This window comes from Salmo salar, chromosome ssa12 (genome assembly GCF_905237065.1).
Source record: "Salmo salar chromosome ssa12, Ssal_v3.1, whole genome shotgun sequence".
In the NCBI taxonomy this organism is placed as follows: Eukaryota; Metazoa; Chordata; class Actinopteri; order Salmoniformes; family Salmonidae; genus Salmo; species Salmo salar.
Genome location: NC_059453.1, coordinates 44,771,748 through 44,799,256, shown reverse-complemented (window position 1 = coordinate 44,799,256; position 27,509 = coordinate 44,771,748). Strand labels below are relative to the sequence as shown.

At 45.5% G+C, this 27,509-nt stretch overlaps 1 protein-coding gene across 1 annotated transcript in view; it reads right to left on the bottom strand.

Moving 5' to 3' along the window:
- The window catches only part of LOC106565306 (cadherin-22-like), a 138,450-nt gene that overhangs the window by 99,313 nt on the left and 11,628 nt on the right, over positions 1-27,509 (bottom strand). The window contains exon 2 of the mRNA XM_045691397.1: positions 21,133-21,427. Coding sequence (XP_045547353.1) covers positions 21,133-21,427 — 295 coding nt within the window. The remainder of the gene's footprint in view (positions 1-21,132; positions 21,428-27,509) is intronic.

Here is a 27,509-nt window from a genome sequence, read left to right as displayed (position 1 = left end):
GCCAAGAGTGTGCAAAGCTGTCCTTAAGGCAAAGGGTGGTTACTTTGAAGAATCTCAAACATAAAATATATTTTGAATTGTTTAAGATCACTTCTCTGGTTACTTTATTATTCCTTAAGTGTTATTTCATAATGTTGATGTCTTCACTATTATTCTACAATGTATAAAAGAGTATGTCCAAACTTTTGACTGGTACTGCATATGTATGTATATATTTACTCTCAGATTCGAAAATACTCATTAGCATCAAAGTATACATCATACAAGAATACAAATCCCTTCAAGCTCCTGCACGTTATCTCTAGCTGACACCTTTGCTAACAGGTTTTGTGTCAATTTAAAACTTGCACAAGACAGTTTAAAGAATTGTCCATTTAAAGAAAGTTAGCCAATGTATTCATTACTACATTTAGCTAACATTAGATAGTTAACCCATAGATTCGTACCTTTGCTTCGATTCAGCAGTCTCATCCAGATCTTCATGGCATTAGTTTTTTTTATGATAGCCACATTAGCAGCCAATTAGCATTACATTTTTTGGGGGGTAAACACAATCGAATATATTTATAAAAGTCACCTTGTCCTAGAGAGATTTACACGGTTATCAAAACGTCATGCCAGGGAAAGCCTACATGAAACACAGACTTTGTTTGAAGTGTTTCTAAAAACGCCAATGGGAAAAATGAATGGTGGAAAAACTATTGGAACCATTTCCTTGTTTGACTGCTAGGTTGTATTGGTATTATGACTCATACTGTGGTACTCTATATTCATACACTTTTATCTATCGACATTTTGATCCCTTATCATAGATCTAAAAGTATAACCTTCATAACATGTCCTGCAACACCTAACTACCAAGTGCAAACTATGCACCAACTGAAAACTGTCAGTAACTGGAAAATGTGTGTGTGACGATAGATAATGTCTCTGATGCTAACAGAGACATTTCTCTGCTTGGTGACCTGAATTTAACTGGTTATCATCTACACTGAACAAAAATATCAAAGCAACATGTAAAGTGTTGGTCCCATGTTTTGTGAGCTGAAATAAAAAAAAAAGAAATTTCTCTCAAATTTTGTGCACAAATGTGTTTACATCCCTGTTAGTGAGCATTTCTCCTTAACCAAGATAATCCATTGACCTGACAGGTGTGACATATCAAGAAGGTGTACAGCGTGATCACGACACAGGTGCACCTTGTGCTGGGGACAATAAAAGGCCACTCTGAAATGTGCAGTTTTGTGAGACAACACAATGCCACATATGTCTAAAGTTTTGAGGGAGCGTGCAACTGGCATGCTGACTGCAGGAATGTCCTCCAGAGCTGTTGCCAGATAATTGAATGTTCATTTCTCTTCCATAAGCTGCCTCTAGCATTGTTTTAGAGAATTTGGCACTAGGTCCAACCGGCCTCACAACCACAGACCATGTGTATGGCATCGTGTGAGCGAGCAGTTTGCTGATGTCAAAGCTGTGAACAGAGTGCCCCATGGTGGTGGTAGGGTTATGTTATGGGCAGGCATAAGCTATGGACAATGAACACAATTGCATTTTATTGATGGCAATTTTATGCCATTCATCCGCCGCCTTCTTCTCATGTTTCAGGATGATAATGCATGGCCCCATGTTGCAAGAATGTACACACAGTTCCTGGAGGCAAGTTCTTCCATGGCCGGCATACTCACCAGACATGTCACCCATTGAGCATGTTTGGAACGCTCTCGATCGATGTGTACGACAGCGTGTTCCAGTTCCTGCCAATATCCAGAAAATGCGCACAGCCATTGAAAAGGAGTGGGACAACATTCCACAATCAACAGCCTGATCAACTCTAGGAGATGTGTCGTACTGCGTGAGGCAAATGGTGGTCATGCCAGATACTGACTGGTTTTCTGATCCACGCCCCTATCTTTTTTTTAAGGTACTGTGACCAACAGATGCATATTTGTATTCCCAGTCACGTGAAATCCATAAATTATGGCCTAATGAAATGATTTCAATTTAATGATTTCCTTATATGAACTGTAAGTCAATAAAATCGTTGAAATTGTTGCATGTTGCGTTTATATTTTTGTTCAGTATATGTGTCCCCTCAAGAGGAAGCTTCTTACTGTGACTAATGCCTGTAACATGACTCAGGTTATCACTCAACCATCTACTATATACCAATAGTGTTGGATCTGTGACATCCACTTGTATTGATCATATCTTCACCATTGCTGCAGAGCTTTGCTCCAAAGCAATTTCAGTTCCAATTGGCTCTAGTGAACATAACATTGTGGCAATAAAAAGGGAAGACAAAGTACCAAAGGCAGGGCCTAAAGTTATTTATAAGAGATCATACAAAATGTTTTCTAAGGACTCTTTTGTTGAAGATAATATTGTGTATTTGGAGTAGAATCCAGATGCAGCACTTATAATTTTTTTATTGACAATTTTTGACAAGCAAGCACCTGTTAAGAAACTAACTGTGAGAACTGATAGAGCCCTCTGGATCGATGATGAATTGAAAAATGTTATGGTTCAAATAAATGATGCTAAAAAGGTGGCAAACAACTCAGGCTGCTCAGCTGACTGGTTGACATACTGTTGTGACTAAACTTAACAACACAAAAATAAGAATGATATAACCAAAACAAGATAAATGACATAAAAAACTATGGGAAAAGACTTTGGAGCACCATACATTATATTATGGGCAGAAAACTCAATCATTCAAGTTGATGGGTCAATTATAACAAAATCTTTTGTTATAGCCTGTCATTTCAATGACTATTTTACCAGTAAAGTGAAAAAACTGAGAAGTGAAATGACAACATTGATCAGTGAACCATGATATTTGTGTATTAAAGATCTAATAGTGAAAGCGAAGGATTGCCTGGTCAAGTTTGTGTGGAAGAGGTGGAAAAAACGTTTGTTATCCATTAATAATGATAAGCTACCAGGTATAGACAACTTATATGGGAAAACAATTGAGAATTGAGAATGCTAGCAGACTGTATTGCCAACACTATTTGCAATCTCTTTAACCAAAGCCTAATGGAGTGTGTTGAAAGGTTTGGAAGGAAGATAAAGTAATTCCACTGCCTAAAATAGTAAAGCTTGCTCAAATAGCCGCCCAATCAGTTTTCTGCCTGTTCTTAGTAAACTAATGGAGGAAATTGTGTTTGAACAAGTTAACTACTGATTTCAGGATGCATTTGGGAAGGGGACTTAGCTTCTAATGCACTGACTAAGATGGCTGATGATTGGCTAAAATAAATGGATAATAAGATGATAGTTGTAGTTGTATTGTTAGATTTCATTGCAGCATTTGAAGTTATTGATCATCATTTGTTATTGATAAAACTAGCTTGTTATGGCTTTTCATCACCTGCCATCACATGGTTGGAGAGTTAATTATCCAATAGAACTCAGAGTTTTCTTCAACAGAAGCTTCTCTAACATCAGAAATGTACAGTGTGGTATCCCTCAGGTGAGTTGCCTTGGGCCATTACTCTTGTTTACTTTTACAAATGATTTGCTATGTAAAAATGACTATGTATGCTGATGATTACACACTCTACACATCAGCACCTACAGCCAGTAACCTCACTGAGAGTCTTTGCAAGCAATTATAGTCAGTGTCAGAATGGGTAATTAACCTGTTAGGGCTAGGGGGCAGTATTGACACGGCTGGATAAAAAACATACCCGATTTAATCTGGTTACTACTCCTGCCCAGTAACTAGAATATGCATATAATTATTGGCTTTGGATAGAAAACACTCCAAAGTTTCTAAAACTGTTTGAATGGTGTCTGTGAGTACAACAGAACTCAAATGGCAGGTCAAAACCTGAGAGATTCCTTTACAGGAAGTGGCCTGTCTGACCATTTATTGTCTTTCTTTGACATCTCATTCCATTACAAAGGATCTCTGCGGTAACGTGACACTTCCCACGGCTCCAATAGGCTCTCAGAGCCCGGGAATAACCTGAATGTCGTCATTCCAGCCCCAGGCTGAAACACATTATCGCCTTTCTCAAGTGGCCGATCAAGGGACTGTGGGCTTAGGCGCATGCACTGGCCGCCCCCGTCTTTGTGTTTTTTCCTCTCTTTGCCGAAAAGGAGATTCCCGGTCGGAATATTATCGCTTTTTTACGAGATAAATTGCATAAAAATTGATTTTAAACAGCGGTTGACATGCTTCGAAGTACGGTAATGGAATATTTAGACATTTTTTGTCACGAATTGCGCCATGCGCACGACCCTGATTTACCATTTCGGATAGTTTCTGGAACGCACGAACAAAACGCCGCTATTTGGATATAACGATGGATTATTTGGGACCAAACCAACATTTGTTATTGAAGTAGAAGTCCTGGGAGTGCATTCTGACGAAGACAACAAAGGCAATAACATTTTTGTTATAGTAAATCTGATTTTGGTGAAGGCTAAACTTGCCGGGTGTCTAAATAGCTAGCCCGTGATGGCTGGGCTATCTACTGAGAATATTGCAAAATGTGCTTTCACCGAAAAGCTATTTTAAAATCGGACATATCGAGTGCATAGAGGAGTTCTGTATCTATAATTCTTAAAATAATTGTTATGCTTTTTGTGAACGTTTATCGTGAGTAATTTAGTAAATTGTTAGCAAATTCCCCGGAAGTATGCTAGTTCTGAACGTCACATGCTAATGTAAAAAGCTGTTTTTTGATAAAAATATGAACTTGATTGAACAAAACATGCATGTATTGTATAACATAATGTCCTAGGTGTGTCATCTGATGAAGATCATCAAAGGTTAGTGCTGCATTTAGCTGTCTTCTGGGTTTTTGTGACATTATATGCTAGCTTGAAAAATGGGTGTCTGATTATTTCTGGCTGGGTACTCTGCTGACATAATCTAATGTTTTGCTTTCGTTGTAAAGCCTTTTTGAAATCGGACAGTGTGGTTAGATTAACGAGAGTCTTGTCTTTAAATAGCTGTAAAATAGTTATATGTTTGAGAAATTGAAGTAATAGGATTTTTAAGGTATTTGAAAATCGCGCCACTGGATTACACTGGCTGTTACGTAGGTGGGACGATTACGTCCCGCCTAGCCCATAGAGGTTAACCTGTTAGGGCTAGGGGGCAGTATTTGCACGGCTGGATAAAAAAATGTACCCGATTTAATCTGGTTACTAATTCTACCCAGTAACTAGAATATGCATATACTTATTATATATGGATAGAAAACACCCTAAAGTTTCTAAAACTGTTTGAATGGTGTCTGTGAGTATAACAGAACTCATTTGGCAGGCAAAACCCTGAGACAGATTCTGACAGGAAGTGGATATCTGATGTGTTGTATTACCTTTAAACCTATGCCATTGAAAAACACAGGGGCTGAGGAATATTTTGGCACTTCCTATTGCTTCCACTAGATGTCACCAGCCTTTACAAAGTGTTTTGAGTCTTCTGGAGGGAGATCTGACCGAACAAGAGCCATGGAACGATGATGGCCCATTAGACACCTGGCGCGCGAGTTCATGTTGGGTACCCTCGTTCCAATACGTTATAAAAGAGAATGCATTCGTCCACCTTAAATATTATTCATGTTCTGGTTAAAAAAGGCCCTAATGATTTATGCTATACAACGTTTGACATGTTTGAACGAACGTAAATATATTTTTTCCCCTCGTTCATGAAGTGAAGTCCGGCGGGCTTAGATCATGTGCTAACAAGACGGAGAGTTTTTGGACATAAATGATGAGCTTTTTTGAACAAAACTACATTCGTTATGGACCTGTGATACCTGGAAGTGACATCTGATGAAGAGAATCAAAGGTAATGGATTATTTACATAGTATTTTCGATTTTAGATCTCCCCAACATGGCGGCTAGTCTGTATCGCAACGCGTATTTTTCTGGGCGCAGTGCTCAGATTATTGCAAAGTGTGATTTCCCAGTAAGGTTATTTTTAAATCTGGCAAGTTGATTGCGTTCAAGAGATGTAAATCTATAATTCTTTAAATGACAATATAATATTTTACCAATGTTTTCTAATTTTAATTATTTAATTTGTGGTGCTGACTTGAATGCCGGTTATTGGAGGGAAACGATTTCCTGAACATCAACGCCACAGTAAAACGCTGTTTTTGGATATAAATATGAACTTGATAGAACTAAAAATGCATGCATTGTCTAACACAATGTCCTAGGAGTGTCATCTGTTGGAGATTGTAAAAGGTTAGTGCATAATTTTAGCAGATTTTATGGTTTTGGTGACGCCTGTCTTTGAATTGGCACAACATTACACACAACTCTTGTAAATGTACTGTCCTAACATACTCTAAATGTATGCTTTCGCCGTAAAACCTTTTTGAAATCGTAAAACGTGGTTAGATTAAGGAGATGTTTATCTTTCAAAGGGTGTAAAATAGTTGTATGTTTGAAAAATTTGAATTTTGACATTTATTTGGATTCAAATTTGCCGCTCTTGAAATGCAACTGCTGTTGATGGAGTGCACCACGGGTGGGACGCTTGCGTCCCACCTAGCCCATAGAGGTTAATGTGACTCATCTCATCCAAAACGTTGACTCAAGTTTGCCAAAAAGCACCTGGAAGCACCTGGATGATCATCAAGACTCTTGGAAGAATGCCCTATGGACGACATGGGTCCCATTATGCCTGACGAAAACCAAACACTACATTCCACAGTAAGAACCTTATACAAACGATCAAGCATGATGGTGCTAGTGTGATGGTTTAAGGATGCCTTGCTGCCTCGGGACCTGGACGACGATAATGGAAGAAACCATGAATTCTACTCTGTATCAGATAATTCTATATGAGAATGTCAGGCCATCTTCTGTGAGCTGAAGCTGAAGCGCAGCTGGGTCATGCAGCAAGACAATGATCTAAAACGCACAGTCAAGTCTACCTGAAAATATCTAAAAAGCAACAAATTGTAAGTTTTGGAATGGCCTAGTCAAAGTCCAGACCTAATCCCTATTGAGATGTTGTGGCAGGACTAGAAATTAGCAGTTAATGCTTCAAAACCCACAAACGTCACTGAGTTAAAGCAGTTCTGTATGGAAGACTGGGCCACAATTTCTCCACAGCAACGTGAGAGACTGATCAACAACTGCAGCAAGCGCTTGATTGGGGTCATTGCAGCTAAAGGTGACACAAATTAAATAAGTATGTAATTGTTGTGTTACTTGTTCACTCAGGTTCCTAATATTAGGTTTTGGTTTAAGATCTGATAACATTCTGTATAAAAATATGCAAAAGTAGAGAAAATTAGAAAGGGGGCAAATACTTTTTCACAGGCCTGCATTCAGAAAGTATTCAGAGCCCTTCCCTTTTTCCACATTTTGTTATGTTACAGCCTTATCCTAAAATTGATTAAATAAAAAAATGTCCTCATCAATCTACACACAATACCCCATAATGACAAAGCGAAAACAGGTTTGTAGAAAATTTTTTAAAAATGAAATACCTTATTTACATAAGTATTCAGACCCTTTGCTATGAGACTCGAAATTGAGCTCAGGTGCATCCTGTTTCCATTGATCATTCTTGAGATGTTTCTACAACTTGATTGGAGTCCATCTGTGATAAATTCAATTGATTGGACATGATTTAGAAAGGCACACACCTGTCTATATAAGGTCCCTCAGTTGACAGTGAATGTGAGAGCAAAAAGCAAGCCAAGAGCTTAAAGGAATTGTCCATAGAGCTCAGAGACAGGATTGTGTTGAGGCACAGATCTGGGGTAGGGTACCAAAACATTTCTGCATAACTGAGGGTCCCCAAGAACACAGGGCTTCCATCATTCTTAACCTCTTGGGGCTAGGTGGGACGCTAGCGTGCCACCCGTGGTGCACTCCATCAACAGCAGGTGCATTTCAAGAGCGGCAAATTTGAATCCAAATAAATGTCAAAATTCAAATTTTTCAAAAATACAACTATTTTACACCATTTGAAAGATAAACATCTCCTTAATCTAACCACGTTTTACGATTTCAAAAAGGTTTTACGGCGAAAGCATAAATTTAGAGTATGTTAGGACAGTACATTTACAAGAGTTGTGTGTAATGTTTTGTCAAGTCAAAGACAGGGTCACCAAAACCATAAAACCAGCTAAAATGATGCACTAACCTTTTACAATCTCCATCAGATGACACTCCTAGGACATTATGTTAGACAATGCATGCATTTTTTTAAATATTTAAAAAATAAACTCCAATAACCTTACTGGGAAATCACACTTTGCAATAATCTGAGCACTGCGCCCAGAAAAATACGCGTTGCGATACAGACTAGACGTCATGTTGGGGAGATCTAAAATCGAAAATACTATGTAAATAATCCATTACCTTTGATTCTCTTCATCAGATGTCACTTCCAGGTATCACAGGTCCATAACGAATGTAGTTTTGTTCAAAAAAGCTCATCATTTATGTCCAAAAATCTCCGTCTCGTTAGCACATGATGTAAGCCAGCCGGACTTCTCGTCATGAACGAGGGGAAAAAATATATTTCCGTTCGTTCAAACATGTCAAACGTTGTATAGCATAAATCATTAGGGCCTTTTTAACCAGAACATGAATAATATTCAAGGTGGACGAATGCATACTCTTTTATAACGTATTGGAACGAGGGTACCCAACATGAACTAGCGCCAGGTGTCTAATGGGACATCATCGTTCCATGGCTCTTGTTCGGTCAGATCTCCCTCCAGAAGACTCAAAACACTTTGTAAAGGCTGGTGACATCTAGTGGAAGCAATAGGAAGTGCCAAAATATTCCTAAACCCCTGTGTTTTTCAATGGGATAGGTTTAAAGTCAATACAACACATCAGGTATCCACTTCCTGTCAGAAAATGTCTCAGGGTTTTGCCTGCCAAATGAGTTCTGTTATACTCACAGACACCATTCAAACAGTTTTGGAAACTTTAGAGTGTTTTCTATCCATATATAATAAGTATATGCATATTCTAGTTACTGGGTAGGATTAGTAACCAGATTAAATCGGGTACATTTTTTTTATCCAGACGTGCAAATGCTGCCCCCTAGACCCAACAGGTTAAATGGAGGAAGTTTGGAACCACCAAGACTCTTCCTAGAGATGGTCGGGGGAGAAAGGCCTTGGTCAGGGAGGTGAACAAGAACCCAATGATCACGCTGACAGAGCTCCGGAGTTCCTCTGTGGAGATGGGAGAACCGTTCAGAAGGACAACCATCCCCGCAGCACTCCACCAATCAGTCCTTTATGGTAGAGTGGCCAGACGGAAGCCACTTGTCACGGGTACTTAGGGCAGGAGGAAGGAGTCAAATGCAGGAGATATCGTCCAGTAGCTCGAAGTTTATTCACACCCAAACACTAGGTGATCAAAAGACACTGGGAGTGCACAATACCCAAAAGGGAAACAGGTCATCCACAAAGGGAAAATCACGCACGGGGCGCAGCCCGGCGAGAAAATAAATCCTCCAATATAAAAACGATAGAGAAGAAACGGCCACAGCGTAAACCCGCTGACAAACAAACAATCCCGCACAACACACAACCCCAAAGGAACAAACTAAATACCCCGCCACTAATGACAGAAATGACAACAGGTGCTGACCTAGACAGACAAAACACAATGAACACAGAAACACAGATCGGCGGCAGCTAGTAGACCGGTGACGACGACCGGCGAGCGCCGCCCGGCCGAGGAGGGGCACCATTTTCTGTGGATACTGTGACAGTACCCCTCCCCTGACGCGCGGCTCCCGCAGCGCGCCGACGCCAGCCTCGGGACAACCCGGAGGGCGAGGCGCCGGCCGGTCCGGACGGAGACGATGGAACTCCTGGAGCATAGTGGGATCCAAAATGTCCTCCACCCAAACCCAGCACCTCTCCTCCGGGCCGTACCCCTCCCAGTCCACGAGGTACTGCAGGCCCCCTACCCGACGTCGGGAGTCCAGGATGGCCCGGACTGTGTACGCCGGGGCCCCCCCGATGTCCAGGGGGGGCGGAGGGACCCCCCGCACCTCAGCGTCCTGCAGTGGACCAGCTACCACCGGCCTGAGGAGAGACACATGAAACGAGGGGTTAATGCGGTAATATGAAGGGAGTTTTAACCTATAACACACCTCGTTTATTCTCCTCATGACTTTGAACGGCCCCACAAATCGCGGACCCAGCTTCCGGCAGGGCAGGCGGAGGGGCAGGTTCCGGGTCGAGAGCCAGACTCTATCCCCTGGATTGTATACGGGAGCCTCACTGCGGCGGCGGTCAGCGCTCTCCTTCTGTCGCCCGATAGCCCGTTTCAGGCACTCCTGGACAGCCCTCCAGGTCTCCTGAGAGCGCTGTACCCATTCCTCCACCGCAGGGGCCTCCGTCTGGCTCTGCTGCCAAGGCACCAGGACCGGCTGATAACCTAATACAACTTGGAAAGGTGACAAGTTAGTGGAGGAGTGGCGTTGAGAGTTCTGGGCCATCTCGGCCCATGGCACGAACCTCGACCACTCCCCTGGCCGGTCCTGGCAATATGACCGCAGAAACCTGCCCACATCCTGGTTGATGCGTTCTACCTGCCCATTACTCTCGGGGTGGAAACCCGAGGTCAGGCTGACCGAGACCCCAGCCTCTCCATAAACGACCTCCACACTCTGGAGGTGAACTGGGGACCCCGATCAGATACGATGTCCTCGGGCACCCCGTAGTGCCGGAAGACATGGGTGAATAGGGCCTCCGCTGTCTGTAGGGCCGTAGGAAGATCGGCAACGGGAGCAGACTGCAGGACTTCGAGAACCGATCCACAACAACCAGGATCGTCGTGTTCCCCTGAGATCGCGGGAGATCAGTTAGGAAATCCACCGAGAGGTGAGACCAAGGTCGCTGTGTAACGGGGAGGGGCTGTAGTTTCCCTCGAGGCAGGTGCCTAGGAGCCTTGCACTGGGCGCACACCGAACAGGAGGAGACATAGTGTATTACATCCTCAGCCAAGGTGGGCCACCAGTACTTCCCTTTCAGGCCTCGCACTGTCCGTTCCACCCCAGGATGACCCGAGGAGGGTAAAGTGTGGGCCCATCGGATCAGGCGATCGCGAACACCAAGCGGAACGAACCTCAGACCCGCGGGACATTGAGGCGGAATGGGTTCTGACTGAACCGCCCGCTCGATGTCCGCATCCACCTCCCATACTACCGGCGCCACTAGACAGGACGCAGGAAGTATGGGATCGATGGTCCTCTCCTCGGTGTCATAGAGACGCGACAGTGCGTCGGCCTTCCGGTTCCGAGAACCCGGAATGTATGAAAGGGTGAACTGAAACCTAGTAAAGAACATAGCCCACCTGGCTTGACGAGGATTGAGTCTCCTCGCTGCCCGGATGTACTCCAGGTTACGGTGGTCGGTCCAGATGAGAAAAGGGTGACGTGCCCCCTCAAGCCAATGTCTCCACACTGTCAAAGCCTTGACCACAGCTAACAACTCCCTGTCCCCCACATCGTAGTTGCGCTCCGCCGGGCTTAGCTTCCTAGAAAAGAAAGCGCAGGGGCGGAGCTTCAGAGGAGCGCCCGAACGCTGTGACAGAACTGCTCCTACCCCAGCTTCGGACGCGTCCACCTCCACCACGAATGGCAAAGAGGGATCCGGATGCGCCAGCACCGGAGCGTCAGTAAACAGAACCTTCAGATGACGGAAGGCCCTGTCCGCCTCCGCCGACCACCGCAGCCGCACCGGACCCCCCTTCAGCAGTGAGGTAATGGGAGCTGCCACCTGACCAAAACCCCGGATAAACCTCCAGTAATAATTGGCGAACCCCAAAAACCGTTGCACCTCCTTCACCGTGGTAGGGGTAGGCCAATTACGCACAGCCGTAACGCGGTCACAATCCATCACCACCCCTGTGGTGGAAATGCGATATCCTAGGAAAGAGACGGCTCATTTGGAGAACTCACATTTCTCAGCCTTGACGTATAGGTTATGCTCCAGCAGCCGCCCAAGCACTCTGCGCACCAAAGCCACATGCTCGGCACGGGTAGCGGAGTAGATCAAGATGTCATCGATGTACACCACCACCCCCTGTCCGAGCATGTCTCGGAGAACCTTGTCCACAAAGGATTGGAAGACAGCGGGAGCATTTTTTAACCCATACGGCATGACGAGGTACTCATAATGGCCAGATGTGGTACTAAATGCGGTTTTCCACTCGTCTCCCCCTCGGATACGCACCAGATTATACGCACTCCTGGGATCTAGTTTGGTGAAGAAGCGTGCCCCGTGGAATGACTCCACTGCCGTAGCAATGAGAGGTAGTGGGTAACTGAACCCCACTGTGATGGAATTTAGACCTCTATAGTCAATGCACGGGCGCAGGCCACCCCCTTCTTCTTCACAAAAAAGAAACTCGAGGAGACGGGTGATTTAGATGGCCAAATGTATCCCTGTCTCAAGGACTCCGTGACGTATGTCTCCATAGCCACCGTCTCCTCCTGAGACAGAGGATACACATGACTCCTAGGAGGGACCGCGTCAGCTTGGAGATTTATCGCACAATCCCCCTGTCGATGGGGTGGTAATTGAGTCGCCTTCGTTTTACTGAAGGCGATAGCCAAATCGGCATATTCAGAAGGAATGTGCACGGTAGAGACTTGGTCTGGACTCTCCACCGTGGTTGCACCGATGGAAACTCCTACACACCTACCTGAGCACTCCCGTGACCACCCCTTAAGAGCCCTCTGTCTCCACGAAATCTGAGGGTTGTGAGTGGCTAGCCAGGGGATTCCCAGTACCACCGGAAACGCCGGGGAGTCGATGAGGTATAGGCTGATACGTTCCACATGACCCCCCCACGTCGTCATAACCAGTGGCACAGTAACCTCCCCCACTTGGCCGGACCCTAGCGGTCGACTATCTAGGGCGTGCACAGGGAAGGGGTGGTCCAGCTGAACCAGGGGAATCCCTAACCTATTAGCGACCCCACGGTCCATAAAACTCCCAGCTGCACCTGAATCGACTAGTGCCTTATACTGGGAGTGAGGGGAAAAAAAATCGGGAAAACAAACAGAAGTGTACATGTGGTCGACAGGGGGCTCTGGGTGTGTCTGGTGCTGACTCACCTGGGGTGTTGATGTAGTGCTCTGCCTGCCCTCCGGACTCCTGGGGGGACCCATCCAGCACCGGTCCGCAGTGTGTCCTCTGCGTCCACAGTGGGTGCAGGAGAGGCCCCCTCCTCCGGTCTTCCTCGGAGCAGCTCCTCCTATCTCCATGGGCAGTGGAGCAGGAGGGCTGGGAGGTGGAATGAACAGACCCCGACTAGAACGTCCCCGGGTAGCCAGTAGGTGGTCCAGCCTGATGGATAAATCCACCAGCTGGTCGAGGGTGATGGCGTGGTCCCTACAAGCCAGCTCCCGACGGACATCCTCATTTAGACTGCAGCGATAGTGATCCATTAGGGCCCGCTCATTCCACCCCGATCCCGCGGCGAGAGTCCGGAACTCCAAGGCGAAGTCCTGAGCGCTCCTCGTCCCCTGTCTCAAATGAAACAGTCTCTCACCCGCCGCCTTGCCCTCCGGGGGATGATCGAATACCGCCCGGAAGCGACGGGTGAACTCCGGGTAGTCGTCCCGAGCCAAGTCTGGGCCCTCCCAAACCGCGTTGGCCCATTCCAGGGCTCTACCCGTAAGACAGGAGACGAGGACGCTCACATTCTCCTCGTCGGAGGGAGAGGGGCGGACGGTCGCCAGGTACAGTTCGATTTGGAGTAAGAACCCCTTACACCCAGCGGCCGTCCCATCAAATTCCCTCGGTGGCGTAATCCGAATCCCACTCGAGCCCACTTCAGGGGGTGTCGGTAGGGGCGCCAGCTGAGCCACTGGAGCTGGTCTGGTGGAGGAGGTACCTCTCTCCCAGCTCTCCAGTCGGGTCAGTACTTGGTCCATCGCCGAGCCTAGGCGGTGGAGGAGGCTGGCGTGCTGCGACACCTGCTCAGCACCTGAAGTTGCTTCGGGTCCTGCTGACTCCATAATAATTGGTGGTGCGGGATTCTGTCACGGGTACTTAGGGCAGGAGGAAGGAGTAGAGTCAAATGCAGGAGATATCGTCCAGTAGCTCGAAGTTTATTCACACCCAAACACTAGGTGATCAAAAGGCACTGGGAGTGCACAATACCCAAAAGGGAAACAGGTAATCCACAAAGGGAAAATCACGCACGGGGCACAGCCCGGCGAGAAAATAAATCCTCCAATATAAAAACGATAGAGAAGAAACGGCCACAGCGTAAACCCGCTGACAAACAAACAATCCCGCACAACACACAACCCCAAAGGAACAAACTAAATACCCCCCCACTAATGACAGAAATGACAACAGGTGCGGACCTAGACAGACAAAACACAATGAACACAGAAACACAGATCGGCGGCAGCTAGTAGACCGGCGACGACGACCGGCGAGCGCCGCCCGGCCGAGCAGGGGCACCATTTTCTGTGGATACTGTGACACCACTCCTCAGTAAAAGGCACATGACAGCCCTCTTGGGGTTTGCCAAAAGGCACCTAAAGGACTCTCAGACCATGAGAAAGAAGATTCTCTGGTCTGATGAAACCATGATTGAACTTGTTGGCCTGAATGCCAAGCATAACGTCTAGAGGAAACCTGGCACCATCCTATGGTGAAGCATATTGGTAGCAGCATCATGCTGTGGGGATATTTTTCAGCGGCAAGGACTGGGAGACTAGTCAGGATTAAGGGAAAGATGAACGGTGCAAAGTACAGAGAAATCCTTGATGAAAACTTGCTCCAGAGCGCTCAGGTCCTCAGACTCGGGCGACGGTTCACCTTCCAACAGGACAACAACCATAAGAACACCATCAAGAAAATGCAGGAATGGCTTTAGGACAAGTCTCTGAATGTCCTTAAGTGGCCCAGCCAGAGCACATACTTGAACCCGAACGAACATCTCTGGAGAGACCCGAAACTAGCTGTGTAGCAACACTCCCCATTCAACATGATGGGCTTGAGTGGATCTGCAGAGAAGAATAGGAGAAACTCCCCAAATCCAGGTGTGTCAAGCATGCAGAATCATACCTAAGAAGACTCAAGTCTGTAATCGATGCCAAAAGAGCTTTAAAAAAGTACTGAATAAAGCATCTGACAAGATGGCGCTGCAGAACAAGGCTGACGTTTTATGTATTCCTAACCAATTGTGTTTTTTGTTCGATTCTTTGCGTTGTTTGTAACTTATTTTTTTACTTATTTTGTACATATAATGTTGCTGCTACCGTCTCTTATGACCGAAAATAACTTCTCTGTATCAGAACTGCGATTGATCACCACGGACTGGCAGAATCCTTTTTTTCCTTTAATGAGTCCGACGAGCCCGATGTGAACGATATACTGCTTCCCCAGGAACAGGCCCAGATCCCCGTTATTTGCATGCAGAGAAGGCGGAGAAAAAGGGGCCAGAGGGCGGGCTGCCTTCTGAGAATTCGTAGGCGATCGAATAAACCCCCACTTCCTTCCATTCTGCTAGCAAACGTGAAAACGTTGGAAAATAAAATCAATGACCTACGCTGAAGATTAAACTACCAACAGGAAATTCAAAACTGTAATATCTTATGCTTCACGGAGTTGTGGCTGAACGACAACATTATCAACATACAGCTGGCTGGTTATACGCTGTATCAGCAGGACAGAACAGCAGCGTTTGGTAAGACATGGGGCGGCGTACTATGTATTTTTGTAAACAACAGCTGCTGCACGATATCTAAAGAAGTCTCGAGGTTTTGCTCGCCTGAGGTAGAGTATCTAATGATAAGCTGTAGACCACACTATCTACCTACAGAGTTTACATCTGTACTTTTCAGAGCTGTCTACATACCACCACAGACTGATGCTGGCATTAAGACAGCATTGAATGAGCTGTAAACAGGACAATGCTCAACCAGAGGCACGAACAGGACAACGCACACCCAGAGGCAGCACTCCTAGTAGCCGGGGACTTTAATGCAGGGAAACTTCCGTCTTACCAAATTTCTATCTGCATGTTAAATGTGCAACCAGAGGGAAAAAACTCTGGACCACCTTTACTCCACACACAGAGACGCATACAAAGCTCTCCCTCGCCCTCCATTTGGCAAATCTGACCATAATTCTATCCTCCTGATTCCTGCTTACAAACAGAAATGAAAGCAGGAAGCACCAGTGCTTCAGGGCCTGAGCAACAGGCCGTTTATTTTGGGCACGTCATTCAGGCAGAAATTTAGAAAAAAGGGGCCTAGCCCTAAGCAGACCAATACAAGAACACTAAGGTAACCTGCCTAAATGATTACCGACCTGTAGCACTCACGTCTGTAGCCATGAAGTGTTTTGAAAGGCTGGTCACGGCTCACATCAACACCATTATCCCAGAAACCCTAGACCCACCCAATTTGCATACCGCCCCAACAGATCCACAGATGATGCAATCTCTATTGCACTCCACACTGCCCTTTCACACCTGGACAAAAGGAACACCTATGTGAGAATGCTATTCATTGACTACAGCTCAGCATTCAACCCCATAGTGCCCTCAAAGCTCATCAATAAGCTAAGGACCCTGGGACTAAACACCTCCCTCTGCAACTGGATCCTGGACTTCCTGATTGGCCGCCCCCAGGTGGTAAGGGTAGGTAACAACACATCCGCCATGCTGATCCTCAACACAGGGGCCCCTCAGGGGTGCATGCTCAGTCCCCTCCTGTACTCCCCCTCATGACTGCACGGCCAGGCACGACTCCAACACCATCATTAAGTTTGCTGATGACACAATAGTGGTAGGCCTGATCACAGACAATGATGAGACAGCTTATAGGGAGGAGGTCAGAGACCGGGCCGTGTGGTGCATGGACAACAACCTCTACCTCAATGTGATCAAGACAAAGCAGATGATTGTGGACTTCAGGAAAAAGAGGACTGAGCACGCCCCCATTCTCATCGACGGTGGTGTAGTGGAGCAGGTTGAGAGCTTCAAGATCCTTGGTGTCCACATCACCAACAAACTAACATGGTCCAAGCACACCAAGACAGTCATGAAGAGGGCATGACAAAACCTATTCCCCCTCAGTAGACTAAAAAGTTTTGACATGGGTCCCCAGATCCTCAAAAGGTTCTACAGCTACACCATCGAGAGCATCCTGACTGGTTGCATCCCTGCCTGGTATGGCAACTGCTCGGCCTCCGACCGCAAGGCACTACACTACAAGGCACCACTTTTACACCGCTGCTAATCCCTGCTGTTATCATCTACGCACAGTAACTTTAAGAACTCCACCTAAAACTCATTTTTCAACCACTCCACAAATTTCTTGTTAACAAACTATTATTTTGGCAAGTCGGTTAGGACATCTACTTTGTGCATGACACAAGTAATTTTTCCAACAATTGTTTACAGACAGATTATTTCACTTATAATTCTGTGTATCACAATTCCAGTGGGTAAGAATTTTACATACATTAAGTTGACTATGCCTTTAAACAGCTTGGAAAATTCCAGAAAATTATGTCATGGCTTTAGAAGCTTCTGATAGGCTAATTGACATCATTTGAGTCAATTGGAGGTGTACCTGCCACTCAGTGGCTCTTTGCTTGACATCATGGGAAAATCAAAAGAAATCAGCCAAGACCTCAGAAAAAAATGTGTAGACCTCCACAAGTCTGGTTCATCCTCGGGAGCAATTTCCAAATGGTACCACGTTTATCTGTACAAACAATAGTACACAAGTGTACACAAGTATAAACACCATGGGACCACGCAGCTATCATACCGGTCAGGAAGGAGACGTGTTCTGTCTCCTAGAGATGAACAACAAGATGAACAGATTAACAACAACAGCAAAGGACCTTGTGAAGATGCTGGAGGAAACAGGTAGAAAAGTATCTATATCCACAGTAAAACAAGTCCTATATTGACATAACCTGAAAGGCCGCTTAGCAAGGAATAAGCCACTGCTCCAAAACCGCCATAAAAAAGCCAGACTACGGTTTGCAACTGCACATGGGAATAAAGACTGCACTTTTTGGAGAAATGTCCTCTGGTCTGATGAAACAAAAATAGAACAGTTTGGCCATAATGACCATCGTTATGTATGGAGGGAAAATGGGGAGGCTTGCAAGCCAAAGAACACCATTCCAACCGTGAAGAACAGGGGTGGCAGCATCATATTGAGGGGGTGCTTTGCTGCAGGAGGGACTGGTGCACTTCACAAAATAGATGGCATCATAAGGTAGGAAAATTATGTGGATATATTGAAACAACATCTCAAGACATCAGTCAGGAAGTTAAAGCTTGGTCGCCAATGGGTCTTCCAAATGGACAATGATCCCAAGCATACTTCCAAAGTTGTGGCAAAATAGCTTAAGGACAACAAAGTCAAGGTATTGGAGTGGCCATCACAAAGCCCTGACCTCAATCCTATAGAAAATTTGTGGGCAGAACTGAAAAAGTGTGTGTGAGCAAGGAGGCCTACAAACCTGACTCAGTTACACCAGCTCTGTCAGGAGGAATGGGCCAAAATTCACCCAACTTATTGTAGGAAGCTTGTGGAAGGCTACCCAAAACGTTTGACCCAAGTTAAACAGTTTAAAGGCAATGCTACCAAATACTAATTGAGTGTATGTAAACTTCTGACCCACTGGGAATGTGATGAAAGAAATAAAAGCTGATATAAATAATTTTCTCTACTATTATTCTGACATTTCACATTCTTAAAATAAAGTGGTGATCCTAACTGACCTAAGAAAGGGAATTTTTACTAGGATTAAATTTCAGGAATTTTTAAAAACTGAGTTTAAATGTAATTTGCTAAGGTGTATGTAAACTTCCGACTTCAACTGTACATTATAACTCTTATTTTATTTCATTTTTTATTAAAAAAAAATATTTTTTAATTTAATGTAATATCTTATGTTGTTCTTGTCTATTATTGTTGTGTACTTTGTCAAGTATTTGTATGTTTTATGTGGACCCCAGGTAGAGTAACTGCTGCATGTGAAGTAGCTAATGGGGATCCTAATAAACTAAACTAAACTTACTACATAGAACATGTGTAGGGCCGTTAATACAGAGGTGAAACAGCCACAGCACGACTCTATTCCTGTTCAACCAATGGTCCGAACATGAAGACATTCACACGGCTCAATGCAAAATTCAATCAACGTCGTGACAGAAATTTGATTTAGGACTCCGATTTCATTAGCCAGGCCATGTTTTCACAGGACGGCGGCGAATGATCCCTCGGCATTCATCTTCGGCCTGACAGGCCTAGTTTATTCTCCCCTCCTCTCTTCCTAGGCGTTAACCGAGCCGAAACAACAAGCAGACTTTGAATGATATGTAAAGAAAAATATTTTGGTTCCCGGGCCCTCTCTCATAGGGGCCATGAGCTATGACAGGGCCATGTTAGGAAGAACATGACAGGAGCGATAAGTGGAAATGAATATACCGCAGGCTGCCTTGTGATTACTTTCTTTTTATTATTGCGGACCAGCTTTCTACCAAGGCCATAAAAAAGCACAGTGAGCATGTGCATGCTACTGGCTGAAGATGTCTCCCAAATGGCACCCTACTACATACAGTAGTGCGCTAGGGCCACTAGGCATCTGGTAAAAAGCAGTACACTATGTAGGGAATAGGGTGCCATTAGGAATGAAGCCTGGGATAATACTGGAAACCTGCTCCCATTACCGTTCCATCCAGTACTGTCTCAGATCAGTGGTTCTCACATTTGTCTCACTCCATGCCACAGATTAAAGTGTCTGGATAGAGTGAAACGACATCAGAAATAAATGCTGATTTGTGCTAATCAATTAGTCAAATTGTAAAGCTTGATGGTAGTTCAATGTATGGGACCTGTATGGAATGGCAAAAAAAAACACATTCATTCAAAAGTTGACACGCATGTTTGGAAAGAGAATAATATACTATTTATTGTCATTCATTCACTTTTCCATTCCAACAATAGTTTCCAATTAAATTGAAATTGATTTCAAAATGATCTCACAAGGCTTCATATAGTTCACATTTTCCATAAAAACATTTAACAAGTGTAACTTCTTCCATCATAAGATGGCTGCTACTACGACCAAGTAATTCAGGTGAATACATTTATGTATACTTTAGCATACATCATATTGAAGTGTGAGCGCCACCATCAACTAGGCCAACGCAGTGGTCCTTAGCGCTGGGCGTTTGGTTTGAAGTGTGCATCATTGATCGTCAGTCTGTCACCCAAGCCCTCAGCCTCTCAACCATGCACCGCGGTGACTGTGACCTTATCACAGTGGTGCCACAGCAACGCCATTAGCTGTTGTTCTACAGGAAGAGCAAATATGACCAGAAAACTAAACGGAGAGAAATGCTTGACTAAGCACTCCAGTTATCTCATTAGCATTGGCACTGTAGTGAATGTATAAAACATGGAGTGCACACTAATTTAGTGTGTAATTTGACTGAGAGGTGGGGGAACAAGTGGGAGGAGGAGAAATGGAGGGCGCGAACATGAACTATTCTCCCATCTCTCTTTCTCTCTCTCTCTCTCGCTCTGTCTCTCTCTACACTGTTATCTTGCCTTCTGTCTCTTCTCGTTCCCCTGTTTCAATAAGCACTGCCGGCAGAAAAAAGGCCAAAACGTGCTTAGAAGGCAGGAATTAATTCCAATCAGGAGCGAAGGAGAGCGAGAGACATTACATTTAGCCTAGTATCCCCTACTTACAAGTAGACTCTCTCTGACACACACACAAAACTCTTTCTGTACTTTACCTCGAAAACACTCACACAGGCATTAACAACGTTTCTCATTTCCTCACAAACTCTCAAACTTTTACCTCTGGCGATTGTAATCTTGGGACTGGATTGGGTAGCATTGTCCAAATCTGACCTGGGTAAAAATTGTACCATCAACAAATGTCTCTTCAAACACTGTTAACATTATTAAATGTCCTCAATGTCCTCCCAATGACAGGTAATGAAGGCCCTACCACTTTTCCCTATGGACACATACTGTATCTCTGATACTTAAAATGAACTCCTCACGTCTTCATGATCAGACCTGAACATAGTCAGAACACATTCCTGCAATCCAGCACCGCCTTTGTTTCACAAATACACACACACTCCTCCCTCCTTACCTATTTGTGAAAGCTCTCCCACACTCCCGATATAGGGCCCTTCCAGGAACTTGGGTTCACTGTCGTTGATATCCTGGACTTTGATGACAAACTCTGACTCGGATTCCAGCAGGTGGTTGGTGAGCCGGTCCCGGGCCTGAGCTCTGAGGGTGTAGTAGCTCTGCTCCTCGCGGTCTAATCGCTCGGTGGCGTGGATGTCGCCCGTCAGCTCGTCGATGATGAAGATCGTGCCCGCCCCTTCCCCAGAGATGGTGTACTTGATGTTCCCCTCGCCCTCGTCCGAATCTGTGTGGATCTGGCAATCAAGGAAATCAAAGTCAAGCTGAGATTTCATGCTTTCTGGAGGTATATAACATGTTGTTGAAAAGGTTCTATAGAATGCATTGATTTCATTGATTGACAGTTGACACTATTGTGAATGCAATACTTAAAGGACTAATGCAGCTGTTTCTATCTCAATATCAAATCATTTTGGGTACCTTAGTGTTATTGTTTTCAATTAAAATGGTCCAAAAAAAAATGCTTCTAAGCAAGGAGCAATTTCTCGAGCAATAATTTCTCAAGCAATAATTTTTCTAGGACTGTCTGGAAATGGTCTGAGTAGGGAAGGGAAAACTGACAACTAGCTGTTATTGGCAGAGAGGTTTGGAACTCTTTCTTATTGGTCTATTAACCAATTTACCACCTGGTGATGTCACCGGGCAGGCCAACATTTCAGGCGGCCTTTTCAACAGCATCATAGTATTATTCCAACCTAATAGTGTGGAAATATATATAAAACACAGGAAAATCCCATGTATGACTGCAATGGACCTTTAACAACATCAGAGAAGATTAACAGAAAGTGAGGGATAGTTCTACATAGCTACAGTCGATAAACAATTCCATGCTTCAAAAGAACATGACATGTTCAAAATGTCAGATTCTAAAACAGCCTTGAACTTGCCAATCCCAACATGTTTATTATATACATTTGTAGCACTTCACAGTATGCCCTTTATAGTATGGTCAAGGCTTTTCTCTTTCTTTTATGTCAAGGATGTTCTATCTAGTCATCAAGAAGCAAAGTTCCTATTTCACAGCCAGCAAGAGATGGAAGAGGAGAAGCCATCACCTCCCAGTAAGGCAGTCAACATATGTACTATGACAAAAGACACTGCAGCGCTACCTATGATTAACTCAATTCCCACATGGCGTGCCCTTCACAGAATAGTGGCACATTGAATTAGAAGATCAGTCAGTTCTATAGATTATTAAAGGTGCGGTACGAACACGAACAAGGTAGGGGCCAAAGAATGAAGTTAAAGAGCCCTTATAAATCTGCCAAGACTTCTATTAATGTGATTAAAATACATTCTAACAGTCCCCTATATACCCTTTGGCTTCATTGCACATCCGAACTGCTACTCCCTCCCTATCTGAAATTAGAACGCAGGACTCAGCCAGTAGGACCCATCTCACAAAACAGGTGGGAATTGAGGGAGAAAATGGGAGAAAATGCCCATCTCCCGCGTTAATATTTTATAAAGGCTTGATTAAATACAGGACTTGATCGCTGTTGCTGTGGTATTTGTCGTAAAATGGGGGAATAATGCAAAACCCAGACTTCATATTGCCTTTTCTTTCATCCTTCCCACTCTTTTTTTCATTTTGAATTGTCCCCATGTCAAATTAATGAACACTCCGAGAGAAAATATACTATTTTTGGGGGTATCAATATTTCAGCAATAATAAAATAAACTTCACTAGCCCATACGGTAGAAAGACAGTAGAAAGCTCTCCAATATCTGGAGATATGTGACGGGATAAGAAAGACTCTCTTCTCTCTTTACCTGCCTTCACATTGTCTGACTGTCTCTCTATTGCTCACTGTCTTTGATCAACTTGTGACAACTTATTGCAATTAAGTCTTTCAAGAATATTAGAGTAGATGCGGAGACAAGAATCAACAGTGATGCCATACGCATCATCCAAACACATACACAAACATCTTTAGGGAGCCTGATTACTGTAATGTGTTCAGTGAATGTAAAGGGTTTTCTATCATCAAAGTCCAAATGCAGTACTTGGATATTTGCTCTCTGATCACACGTACTGTTTGCATACAAACACCCACACAAATGTCATGCACAGACACAGACACACAGTATGTGTCTGTGTACACACACACACAGACAGTATGGCACCATATACGGAACCATTTTACATTTTCCCAACAAACAAAACACATTTGTGGTGACCAGGCACACGTGTCAACAACGCAGCATGAATGTGATTATATATATTTTTTGGACAGCTCGTTCTCCCCCTTCAGGCTCAATGTGTCCATCCGTCAGTCTGTCCTCAGTGGAGTGACTCAGGCCGTGGCTAAGCTGTGGACTTCAAACAAAAGGTCAAAGCCAGGGCTTCACTTGCTTAGCAATCATAACCATTAGCAATGTCAACACGCCATTTCTAGCTAAAAACCCCTGCAACCAAACAGTAGGCTGGCGTCCCCAATGGCACCCTATTCCCTGTATAGTGCACAACTTTTGACCAGCCCAATCAAAAGTACAGCACTAAATTGGGAATAGGGTGCCATTTGGGACACACCTAGGCCAACAGTAAGCGTTCCCATCAAGAACAAAGAAGAGCTGGAGAGGTATTTATCAAAACAATGGTGTTGGCACTTGGCACACAAAATACAAAGTTGGGACAAAACAATGACTCATAACGTCACCTCCCACTCAGAGGGAAATAGTAGCTTTATAGGGCTGTATGGGGCTATATGCTGCCTGCTTCCTCAGCAACTAGTTTACATAAAATGTCACGCAGACAGGTAGGCGAGTGCCAGACCCAAACTGTGTGAGGAAAGAGTCAAGAGTTAGCCTGAAGCACCGTGGTTGGCGTGAAACCCCCTTGCCTTGTCACACCCTAATCTGTTTCACCTGTCTTGTGCTTGTCTCATCAAGCCTACCAGCGTTTTTCTCGTACTCCTGTATTTCTCTCTAGGCCCTGTTTTCTACTTTTCCCAGTTTTGACCATTCTGCCTGCCCTGACCGTGAGCCTGCCTGCCGTTCTGTACCTTGTGACACTGCCCTGGATTACTGACCTCTGCCTGCCCTTGACCTGTCGTTTGCCTGCCCCTGTTCTTGTAATAAACTTTTGTTACTTCGAACTGTCTGCATCTGGGTCTTATCTCAAGGTCTGCTAGTACGAACTGGCCATGACTGACCCAGAAGACTCGGAACAGCTCTGCGGCGCCAACTCGTCCCAAGGAGCCACCATTGGGAGACGCGAGGAGTTACTCCGAGGTCTTATGGATGGATTCCAGGCCTTGGCAGAACGCCATGACTGTGCCTTGAATACATTGCTGGAGCAATTCCACAGATTATCTGTGAGGCCGTCGGCCATGACAGTAGCCTCCCAGACCCCCAGTAACACCACTGTCAGCAGTGCGTCTCTCAAGGCCACCCCGGCTTCCCGAGTGCCTCACTTCTACACCCTCGAACCTCGAGACCATTCTTCCTACCTCGTGCCTTGCGGCTATCCTCGTCAGGGGTTTAGAGATCCAGGTCCGTGAGGCAGAGCGGGTGGGGGGGGCCCGGCTAACCGGATGTTTGTCCCAGACGCTGCCCACTCCCCGGCCCTGGAATGGGCTCATTGCTCCAGGCTTGCCTGCCACCCTGGCTCCCGTTGGACCCTGGCCTTTGTGCGACAACGCTTTTGGTGGCCCACCATGGTTCCGGACATCTCCGCGTTCGGCGCCGCCTGCTCTGTCTGTGCTCAGAACAAGACTCCTCGGCAAGCTCCAGTTGGCCTCCTTCAACCTCTTCCTGTCGATCACCGACCCTGGTCACATATATCCCTGGACTTCGTCACTGGTCTCCCTCCATCTGATGGCAACACCACAATCCTCACAGTGGTGGACAGGTTTTCCAAAGCCGCCCATTTCATTCCCCTCACTTAGCTACCTTCGGCCAAGGAGACGGCCCAGCTCATGGTTCACCACGTCTTCCAGATCCATGGACTTTCGTTGGACATGGTTTCCGACCGTGGTCCTCAGTTCTCGTCCTGGTTCTGGAAGGCGTTCTGCACACTCATTGGGTCGTTGGCCAGCCTGTCCTCCGGGTTTCATACCCAATCCAATGGCCAGTCGGAGTGTGCCAATCAGGACCTGGAGACAACTCTTCAGTGCCTCGTCTCGGCCAACTCCACCACCTGGGGCCGCCAACAACTCGTGTGGGTGGAGTACTCCCAGAACACCCTTCCCTACTCGGCCACCGGGCTCTCGCCCTTCGAGTGCTCCATGGGTTATCTGCCACCACTCTTCCCGGAGCAAGAGAAAGAAGTCAACATACCCTCTGCACAGATGCTCATCCGCCACTGTCGGTATACCTGGAAGAGAACTCGGCCACCGGATCCCGGCTCCCGCTATTGTCTTGGGCAGAGGGTATGGCTGTCTACTCGGGATCTGCCCCTCCGGGTAGAGTCCTACAAACTTTCCCCCAGTTTTATCGGCCCCTTCTCCATTTCCAAGATCCATAGCCCCTCTGCTGTTCGTCTTCTGTTGCCCCTTACCCTCCGTATGCATCCCACATTTCATGTATCAAGGATTAAACCTCTGTCTCACAGCCCTCTGTCTCCTCTTTCCAGGCCCACCCCTCCCCCCATCTCATTGATGGCCATCCGGCATACACGGTGAGGTGTCTCCTGAGCATTCGACCTCGGGGCAGGGGATTGACTGGGAGGGTTATGGCCCAGAGGAGAGGTGCTGGGTCCCTGCTAGGAACATCCTTGACCCAGCCCTCATCGCTGAGTTCCACCGCCGTCACCCTGGTCGACCAGGTATGTGCCCGGGTAGGATGCCAGGTGCGTCCCTAGAGGTGGGGGGTGTCTGCATCTGGGTCTTATCCTGAGGTCTGATATCCCTAGCCATGTCACTGAAACTGACTGTGCAAATACTCACATACACACACAAATGCTGGCACCCACACACAGACAAAAACACACGCGCACATATGCACAAACACACACAGAGACAAACACACATATACAAACACATACACACACACAGACAAACACACACACACACAGAGCGACACAACTACACAAACATTATCTTTCTCTCTCTATCTTACACCCTGTCTCACACATACATAACTGGGAAAGATGAGGGCTGACTCAGAGAAAGAGCAGGGGTGGATGGGATTTGGAACTGCCTGCCAAGTAGAGGTCCGCACGCTAACGAAGCCCTCTGGTGTCACTTTGGATTCAGGGACAAGCCACCCTACAGAAGGACATTACAAATGAGACAGCTGATTTGAAGTTAAAAACGAGATCAGATATACTACATTTTGTGTAGTGAATTGGCATTGTGCCTCTGCTCACTTATTCGCGCTCGCCCTCCTACACATATTCCTATTCACCCTCCTTCGCTCTACCATTCATATGCACAGACATATACACACACTGTACACCCTCTCACACACTCACACATCCATATAACAATTATTGACAATTATTAACATACATGCTATATTTAACCAAAAAGGCCCGAGGGGGTATGATATATGGCCAATATACCACGGCTAAGGGCTGTTCTTGTTGAAGAGTGCCTGGATACAGTACTTAGCCGTGGTATATTGTGCATATACTGCAAAGCCCCGAGGTGCCTTATTGATATTATAAACTGGTTACCAGTCCATACTACATGTGCCCATGTTTCAACCCTTTTTAGTCTTTCAATTATTGTTTTAATCTGATCTATTGTGCTGTAAATCTAGAAATATTAAATGAAACTTAGAGCCACAGTCTGTGAGATGTCATGAAAAATACCTGACTTGTAATAATATGACTTACAAATAGTTAACTGTAATAATATTAGTGCAGTACAATAGCCTTAACAAAAAAGGACAATGATTCCTTTGTATATGCATTTGTTGTCATAGGAGGCTTTGCAAGCAAATTATGTGTAGCAATAAATCATAATCTAAATGATGTTTAAAAAATAATGTGTATGTGAGTATTTTGCACAGTCAGTTTCAGTGACATGGCTAGGGATATCAGACCTCAGGATAAGACCCAGATGCAGACAACCCCCACCTTTAGGGACGCCACCTGGCATCCTATCCGGGCACATACCTGTTCGACCAGGGTGCCGGCGGTGGAACTCAGCGATGAGGGCTGGGTTAAGGATGTTCCTAGCGGGGACCCAGCCCTCATCGCTGAGTTCCACCGCCGGCACCCTGGTCGACCAGGTATGTGCCCGGGTAGGATGCCAGGTGGCGTCCCGAGAGGTGGGGGGTATCTGCATCTGGGTCTTATCCTGAGGTCTGCTATCCCTAGCCATGTCACTGAAACTGACTGTGCAAATACTCACATACACACACAAATGC